The sequence below is a fragment of the Dermacentor albipictus genome, chromosome 5 (genome assembly GCF_038994185.2).
Source record: "Dermacentor albipictus isolate Rhodes 1998 colony chromosome 5, USDA_Dalb.pri_finalv2, whole genome shotgun sequence".
Lineage (NCBI taxonomy): Eukaryota > Metazoa > Arthropoda > Arachnida > Ixodida > Ixodidae > Dermacentor > Dermacentor albipictus.
This window is the reverse complement of record NC_091825.1, coordinates 104332908-104345667: the sequence shown is the minus strand read 5'-3', so window position 1 is coordinate 104345667 and position 12760 is coordinate 104332908. Positions and strand designations below refer to the sequence as shown.

General features: G+C 43.0%; 1 protein-coding gene and 1 long non-coding RNA gene across 2 annotated transcripts in view; both read left to right on the top strand.

The window, feature by feature from the left end:
* Nucleotides 1-2245: 2245 nt before the first annotated feature.
* LOC135905919 (metabotropic glutamate receptor 1-like) overlaps nucleotides 2246-12760 on the top strand; it is a 49798-nt gene continuing 39283 nt past the window's right edge. The window contains exon 1 of the mRNA XM_065437036.2: nucleotides 2246-2300. Within this exon, the coding sequence (XP_065293108.1) occupies nucleotides 2299-2300 (2 nt within the window). The 5' untranslated portion in view covers nucleotides 2246-2298. The remainder of the gene's footprint in view (nucleotides 2301-12760) is intronic.
* LOC135905913 (uncharacterized) lies at nucleotides 2970-10742 on the top strand. Its single transcript, XR_011514928.1, has 3 exons — nucleotides 2970-3337; nucleotides 5303-5371; nucleotides 8829-10742. It is a non-coding gene; the product is annotated as an uncharacterized lncRNA (long non-coding RNA).

Sequence of the window (12760 nt, the reverse complement as noted above, 5' to 3'; positions counted from 1 at the left end):
GTTTAACGCAAAACAAGCCCGCACCAACTAGCCCGCCAACGCATTGTGACGTCATAGATTTTGAAGGCACCTTTTGAGCCTAGTTAATTATTTGTAAGTAAAAAAACGCTACAGCGCACTCTCAATTAAGAACTAAAAAGTCAATTTAGCGCGTTCGAGAAGCATATCGCGCCCCGAAACGGGTCAAATGCAACGTAATATAATGAAATTTGTGACTTCGAATTGGCGAATTAGCACTATTAAGTTCCGGCGCGAAATTCAACATGGGTAACTTTTCATTCATTTTCTGCAATACTTTTTCAAGTGATTTTTCTCCCCATGAATGAAAGCACATTTTTTAGTGAATGTTCAAAGTTATTTGGTGTTTCTTCACTTACAGGTAAAGGATGGGAAGAAGTACAAGGGAGCGAGCCATTGACAGAATTGCGCTGAGCTGCACCGCTGTCATAGCCGTAGGTGGATAAAATAAATTAAACTCACTCGAACTCAATCGCAAAGTATGTTTCTTGCTTAACTCAGACTCAGACTCTCCAAAATTGTATTCAGTCATGCACACACGTCATTCTGAGTGATTCTGAGTGAGTCGACTCATATGAGTGATTTTGCCGACCTATATGATCGTAGCATTGGCGTCGGCCCTGTTGGAAAATGACCTTTGCTGGGAGATTGCTTTGTCCTTTTGCGTTTTCTTTTTTTGCGGATACAAGCTCCGTTACAGGTTTTTGATAGGAAACTGAAAGAAAGCCCAGCTTCGTAAATAGAAAAACGCTAGAGGGTTAATGCTCGCCGTAAGCGGCAGCTTTAAGGTACTTGGTTCAGAATGTATTTTCTACGCAGCATCGGCAGCGCGCCTTCATAGAGCGTGAAGACCAGGCAAGCCTAGGCCGGTTAGGCTCACGCGAGAATGGAGCTACTTGACTGGACTTGCAAGCAAATTATAAGGGGCACGGCAGGAGAAACTTGCCTTTTTCAAAAGCGTCTACAGTCGAAACGCACCGGAGATTTTATGACGACAACGTAACCTTATCTGGTGAGGATGTCATATATACATATATATATATATATATATATATATATATATATATATATATATATATATATATATATATATATATATATATATATATATATATATATATATATATATATATATATACACACGCAGGAAAGGGACGACGAACTTCGTCGAAAGTGCGTCGTCCCTTTCCTGCGTATGTTACGTCGGGTCCTGCGTGCTGAACTTTCAAGAAAACCCCTATATATATATATATATATATATATATATATGAACCTATAAGTGAACATTACGAGTGCGCCTTTCTGCAAGCTTAAGACCTGCATTGCATTGCAAGTTGTAGCAATGCAGGTCAATGCCCTCGTAGCAATGTAGCAATGCCCTCGTACGGCGGGCGCTGAAAAAAAAAGGTATTTATTGACAATGATAAAGTAAAATAGAGTTGTCCATTCTTTTCTCGCCACGCGTACAAAAAATTGATTAGGAATTTCATTTTGTTGAATGAATGAAGTTGTGTCTCGTGTTACTTCAAAAACTTTGTTTTTCCCCAACGTTTGTTCGCTCCTCAGATAATCGTGCTTCAGTCGTTCCGCTAACTTCCCTTGCTGATGTCGGAGGCAATTTGTTCTGAATCCGATTTCACCCGAAGCTTCGCAGCCTATTTGAATCGACCTTGATTGAACAACGAGAGAATCGTCATTTCTATTCGCGAAATTGAAAAGAAAAGAAAAAGAAACACACAGCAGTACGCGTCATCATAGCCCTGTATGTGTCAGCGTGGTGTTGGCAGAAGTACACCGCGCCCGTGTACTTATATGCATCCGATGCGTATGATCCCGGCAGAGTCACAGCAGGAACCTCGTTGCGGCCGCGAAAAGGGAGAGCATTGTCAAGGCCCACTGAGCATGCTCGCCTACTGCGCGAACCTGCATTCGTTATTGTGATCAGTGTTCGCTGAAGCGAGGCAGCCCTTCGCTGCACCACGGCCACTGCAAAGGCAACCGAATCGTGGTTGGCACACGTGGTCACCCTGTACACCACACAAGCGCGCATATGTCAGTGGAGCGCGGTGCTGCCAAACGCGTGCGAAACAGAGGAACCATGAGCTTGCCGACCTGAGCATGAAACATTGACGCGACCGTCGTGTGATGGCGTTGTATGCCATAATACAGGAAGATACGTAGAGGCCTCAACGATCGACAGGAAAAAACGGAGTGCGTTGAGTTTTGGCGTAGTTCTAGCTAACTGGCCAGAATGAAAGTCCATCATTCGTGGAGCACATTATGTAAGTAGTCACGTTGTTCCTTTTGCCGTAGAAACGAGCGTCATCTGTTGAAAACATTCATATCCCTCGCATCAAGCGACACCAAACTGTCATGTGAGTTTTATAGAGTGTTCCGTATGATCGTGTCGCAATATTTGGTGACGGAGATGTATAAAGACACGGTGCCCTCTAAAGTATGAGTTCTACGTAAGCCAGAGCTTTTACTCGAATGTGAACAATTGCGTTGCGCAAACATCTATACTTGTCGTAAACAGCAGTTACCGTAAACGGCTTTATTCTCAGTTTTAGCTATATCATGTAACTATTTGAGGCCTTATTTCCACTTTCAAGTTTAGGTTCCTTATTTTACTTCCAGAAGAACAGAGAGAGTTTCACATATAGTTACCGAGGTGACGTTTTCCTTCCATCCATGCTTACAGCAGTCGATCACATGACCTCAACCAATCCTAGCACTACCTTTCTGCGCATGGCGAAGCACGTGTTTTCTCCCTGTTGCTGTACACTCTAAAAACTAGGAAGGGTATCGCAGGAGTGAAGCGGCCGGTTCACTCTTCAAAGCGTCGTTTTACTCTCGCAAAATGTCGAGGAGAGTGAAATGCATTGTTCACTCTCTCACCAAGGAGAGAGTGAAATGTGCTTTTCACTCTCCCCTTCAGAGAGAGAGAGTAGTTCTACTCTTGCGGCAATAGAGAACAAAACTTAGCGTAATCTTCTGCTTCAACTGTAGGTGGCTGGCCCCGAACATGGCAATGTATCATTCATGCACGCTCGCTGAGCAAAGAACACATCGTTTTACTTCTAAGAGAACAGGCCGCCGCAGTTCAAAGGAATGCGTAGCGAGCGCTCTACTTTTTCACTCGGAGTTCTCCACCGCGCGCGCGCGCGCTCAAGATCGCGGAACAACACAGCACCGGACAGCGAGCAGCGAGTCGACGCAGGCCTGCAGCCAGGGGAGATCGTGTATCAGCCATCTCGCGTTGCCACGAAAACACGACAGTCGTTCGTCATGCCTTGGATATAGCAACAAATCCTCCACGGTAAGTGAATTCTAACTTAGGTGCACATTCTCCGTATATGTCATGCTATCGCCAGGAAGTCGTCGCTGCGCTTAGCCGACGCGATTGACAAAGGACTAGGCATACGCGCTGTGTCTCTCGATGTCAATCGAAAAAGCCAGTCGTGGCGATAACTGCATGTGATTTTATCACTTTGCCGTTGTCCGTAAGAGCTTTAAAGATCGCAAACGCTGCCAGAACTATGGTATGTTCAATAAGACGCCAGGCGAGAGGACGTTTAAAATGGTTCGTTCACCAGCCCGTGATGCCGAGCCTATGCGGAGCGTGATTAGCGTGAGTTTTGTGTGTTTGAATTTATTCAGTTTGGCAGTCTAGTGTGTACGGAACGCTGTTGAACTAAGGAATCACATAACAGAAGGCGTCGTTTTGCTGGCAGCGTGCTTTTTTTATAAATAAACCGCGCGCTTGACGGTGTTTCGCGCAGGGGGAATCTGCGACCACTGAAGTTACGTGCAGCACCAGTGCTAGTTAGAAACTTTGCCGCAGGCATTCAGCTGCATGCCGCAAGAGGTCAGTTAGGCGCGTTATCTTGAACTTTCTAAAAACGCATGAGCAATCCATGTTTTATGCTGAAAAAAGTATAAACCCCATATATAAGCGATCTTGCGCGCGGCAGCTACAAGCGACGCGATGGAGATGGCTCTCGCGTTCGCTCGTCGCCTACAAGTCGTACTCCGTGCAAGCGACGATATTGAGCGACGCCTCCCCGGTGTTGCCGGCATGAGGGCTGCAATCACGCGTGACGCGTGCTTTAGTAATTTACGTTGATGTATTTTACTATAAAAAGTAGCATAAAATATTTGCGGAGGTCTTGCCGTAGGTTCTTATCCTTGCACATATAAAAATTGAATTATTCGCTCGTTCCGCGCGACAATCGGTAGTATTTGAGCGATGTACATACATCCAGTTCCGGCTTCGCGCTATTGGCTAGTCGCTCATAGCACTTTCGGGCGACGAGCGACGATTTCTAGATTTCCAGAACCGAGCCATCTGTTCAAGCGACGGCCCGTTTTGTCGCTCGAAGCCGTCATCTCGTCACCGCTCGAAGGCAGTCATCTTAACATTGTATATTTATGTAATGTCTCCGATTGGAAAGTCAAATCAAGTATGCTCTCTGGAGACAAACACATAGCAGCAAGTGTCATTGAAAGGTTAGAAATGTGTTTTAAAAAAGCTGATTAGTTCTGAGAAGTGACTGCTTTTTGTCTTGCCTCTCAACAGATACATCCATGTGATAAAAAAATAGTGGTACAATGAAATTGCATATTTGCTTAGTGACATGATACATACTTGCAATGAGCACGGTGCCTGTGTTTACTATAAAAAACAACAGCCCGTGCTTGGTTAGGTTAGGCCCACTACAACATGCAGGCATGGGTGATTGGCACTTTTTTTTTATTTATGTGTCATGAGGTTTATTTACGTGCGTATAGGTGCAATGGCACGCAGTATGGCTAGTACAAAAAAAGGGGGGGGGGGGCTCAGATATATGTAGCTCACTGTACACGACACAGGGCAAAGGAAATCCGTGTTCAGCAACTATGTTAAATGCCATGTACGTAAATTTTACAACGCTACTCATTTGAAGCGCGCACAGGTGCATATTGAAGAAAAGTTTTCCAGGGTACATAATTTAGTGCGTCATTTACACTAATTTTGCTCTAACCACAAGACATAATGATTTTAATATACTGCACGGAAAAACCTAGAGCGACTTAAATTGTGTGTCAGCTTCGTGTGTATACATAAAGTCATTCCTATGCATTAGGTTTTTCGCGTAATGCATTACCTGTTGACAGCCTATCTTATCATGTGTACTCTGTTTACATTACAGTTGTTTATTAGTTTACTCATTTGTTTTGCAACTTATGAAATGCCAGTGTATATATATTTTCAACATTTGACATAACCCTGTATGTTTTGTAGGGACAACCCAGGACGTGCATTTCTCAGCACCCAGTCAACTGCCAGAAGTGACTCGAACACAGGCCACCAGTAAGTGGACATCAATTGCAATTTCACATTATGAAGTTGGCTGCTGCTTTGTACTGAGGCTTTTTTTTTAATGAGATGGTGGTGTCGTTCTAATGTACATTTTGACCACAAAGGTGCGATCATGTCTCACAGAGGCATATATGGTTGCTATTCTCTGCGAGGGACGTGTTCTCGTGTTCGTGAAGCATTTGTGTTTGGCAGTATTGTCGCCCAATGAGTCAGATATAAACACTGTAACTCGCCACTGCCGGCAAGTAGTTGCGAGAAACACAATATATTATGACGCTGTAAAGTTATTTCATTAATTCGAAGGAAAATTTTGCAGCGGGAAAAAAGGTTGCTATTCCAGGTAAACATGTCTTTTTCTCACAAGGTATTTAACCAAACTGGATGCGCGAAATTCGTGACTGATGAATAGATTTTAATCCATCCTTTAGTAATGCTTCTAAAAGAGACTAGAAATAGCATGTGACTACCTCTCCAATCAGCAGATCATACACTTACAGTCATTATTGGTAGTTCCATGCAGTCTCGCACTCTATATAACCTTTCCTTTCAGCACCATTGGAACTGGCGGCTGTGTTTTCAGGAGGAGTGCACTTGGCACTGTATATGTATGTGTGAAGTCGGTTTTCTTTGTATGTGTTGGCTCACTGATACAAACAGTGCAAAAATCAGTTGTACCATGAGGCTGACGACGCCTTCTGCTGCTAGAAATGCGGCACTTCATATTTTATAGTACTGCATGAAATTTAAATCAAAGCTAGCACATAAAATGATCAAAAAAACTAACCGCTGTTATAGCTATTTTCCTCAAAGAAAGCTTGTCCTTTATGGGCTGTGTTAATCCGAGCTCTCCACCGATGTTTCAGTAGTGAATCCCTTAGTGAGTGAGAGATTGGGGGCAATTAATCGTGTTAGTCTTTAAATGGTGTCCCAATTATGTGTATTTGTTCCAACAAAGTTGTCTAGATTACTTTATTGTGTAGTGTAAAGCTTATGAAACCATCAGCAACTAGTGAGTTACTAACATGCATATGCATTTGTCACTATACAGCTGGCACTCGGCTGTACCACTGCAGTGCTGTGGAAATTGCCAGCACCAGCGGCTTTGCAACAGCTGTTTCACAGCATGTCGGTATGTGCTAATTTATAGTTATGTTGGGATGGGTTAGTATTATGGACTACTGCTACTCTGTATTGTGACAGATCCATATGATAAGTGATGTAATGGGCACAGTGAAAACCTGTGAATGTTTTGCTATGGCAAATAAAAAGGCTGTCCTTTTCGTCACTGGAGCAGGGGAGAAGAGCATGCAGGCACTCCTGAATGTACATATATTTCAAAACATGAGAGAGACATATATATATATATATATATATATATATATATATATATACAATTAAACTAAAGGTAGCGACATTCCATCTTTCATATTGAATTGACTTGTACAGCGCAAAAATACAACACTGACCACAGAGAAGCCCACATGTTAATAGGTTTGATACACACAATAATTCAACAGATTTGATACTTCAGGTGTGCTATTTTACGCCAGGGGGAAGGGAAAGGGGACAAAACCAGAAAAAAGTGGAGTGGAAAAGAAAGGAATCGTGCCAAAAAGCATGAGAAACATCGTGTAGCCAGGATCGCCAGCAGGACATCTGAAAAGCACTCCGATAAAATTACATAGAGGGCAACCTTACGTATTGTTTGTTTCAATCAACTCAGATCACATGCAGCCATTACTGCAATCAAGTTGTTTCCTTATGTCATGAGGGAATGATGTGGGCCCAAAAAACTGTTTAGAGCTGAAGGATTATGTTCCATGCTAGCCTCATTACCTGCTTTTTAACATATTGTTATCAGCTGCTTATGTTAGGGACAAAAAGTAAGAGTACGAGGTCTTTCCTGATTGGCCATTCCACACATGTCTTTGTGACTATATGTACATGCAGATGATCCATAGATGAAAAATATTCAGTACAGTAGAATCTCATTACAAGATACACTTGGTTGTAAGAGACATATGAAAATGGTTTGGTTGGTTTTTCGATGTTTGCAACGTTAACAACACTGTACGCAAGAGACACCTTTGTTACTAACGACTTTTGAAGTATTCACTACTTCGAAGGGACACAAGCCAGACACATTCACTTCATGCACCTTGTGTGCTCTGAAGGGCGTAAAGATCACGCAATCCTCACACAAGTCAATTGCGCATGTCTCTTTAGCATGGACTAGAAAAGGAAGGCAACGAGGACAGTGCAGGGCAGAAAGTGTCGACAGTTGAAGCTGACGAGCGTCTAAGAGCACCTCAAAGGCACTGCGAGCAACAAGGCTTGCAAAGTGAAGTGTTTAACTTCCAGAAGTTAGGAAGGAAGCTAGCACAATCTACAGTCACTAAAAAGCTGTGAATGTCTTCTTTAATGGGCCCCTAAGCCACCGAGGTTGAAATTTATTTGCGGTGTTGCAGTTGTACATGTTAAGGCAACGAACACGTAGCCATGAGAGATTTTCGAAACGGTGCAGTAATAGTGGAGCTACGTGTTTGAGTTTTAAAAAGTAGTCCCCGCTCATTTTACTCTTTCATCTGGTACACGCCATCTGGATAGTATCGTCTTTTCCTCGCCTAGTACACCTCCAAATGTTACGGGACAGGCCATCACCAACGAGCTCTGTTGCTGCCGCGCAGGCCCGTCGTCCTGCGAGGGGTGGCGCTAATGCAATACAATGGAACTGTATGGTGACTCTAGTTGAAGAGCCTCATAAGGAGACCCTTCTGTTGGCGTTTCTGTTCTTTGCCCCCATTGGCTGCCCACAATGGCATCGCGAGCAACGCGACGAGGAAGAAGGAGTGTGTATTTGCTTGCAGGCCTTGCCGGCAGTCGTACACTTTCGTTCGACCAATCGACAGCACCGGAAACTGGTGAATCATCAGAGACAGCCTGGTGATGTCAGGACAAACTGGGGGGTGCAGGATAGGTCCAGAGAGGCGCACGGAGTCGTTTTCTTCATATTGTGGTGCTCCCACAGTGCTACGCACTGTGGCGTTTGGCATCGTCAATTGTGACGGCATTCTGATTTTGATGCGCGTGTTTACTTGAAATGTTCAAAAAATGTCGAGAAGTGGTTTAGGGGCCCTTTAAGCCACCCTGAGCAATTATTCCTTCAGATATATCTAAACATACTTTAGTGATGATGCATAATAAAGTGGTCTAGTCTGGCTCCTCAGTGTTTTAAAATTTTTGGTATTGAGAGACATGTTTCCCGTGCCTCTTGAGTATCTCTTCTGAGGCTTAACTGTAATGTACACACACAATTGTATAACTCCTCCTGCAAGTATTATTCATTAAGCCTGGTCACTGATGTGCAAAGCTTGTGGTTAAGTTTTGATGTCCGTACTTTTTAGAGCTATGTTTATTAATTCACGCTGTTATTGGTTCTTCGATGCAGGAGACAATGCCTACGAAATTATTGGCCCTGATGACGAGAGCCCTCAAGGGGCAAACGACATCTCTGTTGCAGAAGTGAGCCCGATACCACCTGAAGTTACCATGACAGGTGGCACGGCAGCAATAGATACAGAGACGGCCATGTCTACTGCAGCTGCAACAGTGTACGAGGCAAGCAGCAGTGTGTCAGCATCAGGAGCACTGTCAGAAGGAACCGCACCAGGCCTGGTAGAGCAACATGTGTGCTATCACTGTGACTTTTTTTGTAGTGCATACAACTCATTTGCTCAACATACGAAAGCTTTTCACCACGACTGTGAGCCAGTGTTCTTGTGCAGCAAGTGCAAGACTAAGTTAAGTGTTATAACACAGTACAAGCATCACTTTAAGATATGAAAACATATTACAGTTGTTGCCTCCCCAGCCAGCCCACATAGCGACAACAATGTGGAACACATGGTGGGACACACCTCTTCCCCATTAGAAGATAGTAGAGACTGTCAGTGTTGTTGTTAGATTAACTGGTCTTTGTAGGCAACTAGAAGGACAACACAGGTGTCATAAGATTGTTGTTTATGTTGTTGTTGAAGAGGTAAAAAAGAAGTTTGATGCAGCTGAAGTGCCAACTGATATTGAGCAAATCAAGAACAAGCACCTGAAAAAGCAACACTATCGAAATCTGGGTATCTGTGTGCCGCCAACTCTGGTAAGGATGGCATAGGACAGAAGTGTGATGAAAATCACATAGACACTGCTGTTCCATCACTGGTCACAGTGCGCAGTGACTTTTTATGCGCAGTGACTTTTATGCCTTTTATAATTATTATTACCAGTTATATCTGAGTGCATTGTATGCATTTATCAGGTCAGTTGGATCAGATGCCTTATCTGCAAGGGAGCCCTATATTCAAGAAATTTGAATTAATATAGGTACATTAGAGACGCAGTCTTTCAGCACTTTATTGCGTGTGGTTTAAGCATTGCTCAATACTTTTGTGGATGACAGTTTCAACCGGCACAGCACTGCGCTTTGTCACGGTCATGTATCTTCAAAGTGGTGTTTACCATTTGTGTTGATCTGTTTGTGTATTCATAGAGCAAGTTCTTAATTTATTTTTTTCCGCATTCTTGTGCTTGCACTAAGCTTGTATAAGGCAGGTACAAAATGGTCGTCACTATAACGAACTGTTCTGTTGAGCTTACACTTGCAAATAATAGTGTTCAGATGGCCGCACTTCTATGCAGGTGCACCGATAGCTTTGTGTATGTTCTCATGTTTGTATAAAGCTTATATAAGCTAGTTACTAAATGTATGTCACTAAACATTGTGATATTCTTTAAAGAACTGCTTGGTTGGTTTTACACTTGTGAATTAGTATTGAGGCGGTGGTATTTCCATGTAGGCCCACTGCTAGCTTTCTGTGTGCTCACGTGTTCGTATTAAGCTTTTACAAGAGAGTTACAGCATGTACGTAACTAAGCGCTGTGATATTTTTAAAGAACTGCTTTGTTGGTTTTACACCTGTGAGTAATAGTGCTCGGGTGGCACTAGTCATGTGTAGGTACACAGGGACCATTTGTATACATTATGCTCATGTAAAGCAGTTACAAAGTGTATGTCACTAATCACTGTGATATTTGTTGAAGAATTGCTGTGATGGTTTTACACTTGTGAATAATAGTGGTCAGGATACAGTACTTGTGATGTATAGTTGAATTTATACAGTGCCAAGACATGGGCTGTATACGTACCAAAAGAAATGTATGTCATTATATTGTTGTGATTATTACTGCTTGGATTTTATTAAACTCTAATAACATTTTTTCTTGTATCTATTGAGGTATGGCAATTTGTCATGCAACCAAACTGAGGACCTGAACTTGTGCATACAAATAAACAGCTAATTTAAGAGTATACTGCTCATATTCTGCGAAACCAGTTTAACAAATCTTGTACTACAATGCTGAAAAAATGACAGAGCTGAGAGGGATGTACAGAAAGAGTTCTGCACTGGCTGAAGGACTGCCCCACACTGGAGTTGGTAATGTTGCCTTTATTAAAGTAGAACAGTAAGTGAGCTTCTGTTAAAAATGTGACAGTCAATGCAGAAACATAAGGCAGACGAGCAGATGTGGCACATTTTTTTCAGGGCCCTCCATGCCTAATACTGCATTTCTAGTCTTCCTGTGCTCTTCGTATCAGCCCCTGTTCAGCCAAGGTTTTTACTCCATGACAGTTGTTCTACTGGGTTCGTAGCAATATTGAAGAAAAAAATGCAATGGTTTTCAAGAACTTTCGAGGCCCCGACAGTAACTTCAAGGATCTCGTGCGATTTTTTTAGTAGTTTGGACAGGCGATAGCTTGTTCAACAACATTGTTAATTTTAATGCAAACAAAAGAATACAAAACAAATCGCAATTCACTGATTTCAAAAATTTGAAAGACTGCTAATTTGCCTTTCATGCACACAAGGAAGCATTTCAAGAAAGCGCTCAGTTTTTCTGCAATAGCACAATTAACTACTTGGACCTGCAACATTTGCAGTTTTTGAATACTGTTTGGTTTGACAGTGTATGGGATGTCATCTGTTGCCTCAGCTTTTCACCACCAAATAAGCAATAGTCATTGGTAATTTCCTTTTATTGTGTCTGTAGCTCTCAATTTACTCATCACGGCTTTGAATGCCTCAACTGTTGAGCTTCCTGCTTCTGCTCCTCCAAGTACATTTGTCGCCGGTTCCATGTGCCTAAAACTGGTATCTGCAGCTCCTTTGTAATTTCAACTTTAAGGATGTCGCTTTCCTTCTATTACCTCCACAGACAATTCACTGTGACATGCGAAGAGTGTCACAGAAGGGGAAAAATACCACTTGGCAATGTCTGCTATGTCTAGCCAAGTGTACAAATTTAAGGACTTTCCAGTACTTCTAAAAATTCCAGGGTTTTCAATGCCTTGAAAATGGCATTTTAGAAATAAAGGGTTTTTCAAGGATGGCTACAAACGCTGGTTTCTAGCACCTCAATAATTTGACAAGCTTATTTTGGCATGGAGTTCGGAAATTCATGCTTTTTAGCTAACGCTGCACTATCTCTGTACATTGAAGCCACGAGAGCGCAACCATTTTGGAGTAAAGAAAAATACTGAAAGCTTTTAATACCACTCTTTTTCTATGGAGCTTCGTATTGCCTAGTTAGGTTTACGAATGTGCCTGGTTTTGGTGGGCGTTTCTTCGACATTTTCTGTGAGAAGTAGATGACTAACCCCCGTATTCAGAAATGTATATTAATACAAAGCTCATGCTTGACTTTATATAAACGACGCCTGGTGCGAACGTCCCCCAGACCACCCGCCGTGGTTGCTCAGTGGCTATGGTGTTAGGCTGCTGAGCACGAGGCCGCGGGATCGAATCCCGGCCACGGCGGCCGCATTTCGACGGGGGCGAAATGCGAAAACACCCGTGTACTTAGATTTAGGTGCACGTTAAAGAACCCCAGGTGGTCGAAATTTCTGGAGTCCTCCACTACGGCGTGCCTCATAATCAGAAAGTGGTTTTGGCACGTAAAACCCCATAATTTAATTTTTTCCCCCAGACGCTCACTGCCTTTCTTTTGGTGCGTTCACGCCTTGCGTCATTTAGATCAAGTCAAGCATGGGCTTCAAGTTATGATGCATTTCTGAATATGGGGGTAAGCGTGCGCGATTCCGGGCAGCGCATTGTGCCATTGACACTGAGAGGAAACGGGGAAAACAAAGTTAACGCCCTATACTCCTAAACTTTCGCCTACCTGTGGTGTGCGTGTATCGTGGAAGAAGAAACAGCACAAACACCAGGACGAAAAAAAGCATCAACCACACCAGCGCTTCGTGGTGTTGTCCATGTTTTTGCGTCGTCCTTGTGTTGCGCTGTTTCTTCTAAAATGCTCAACCAACTA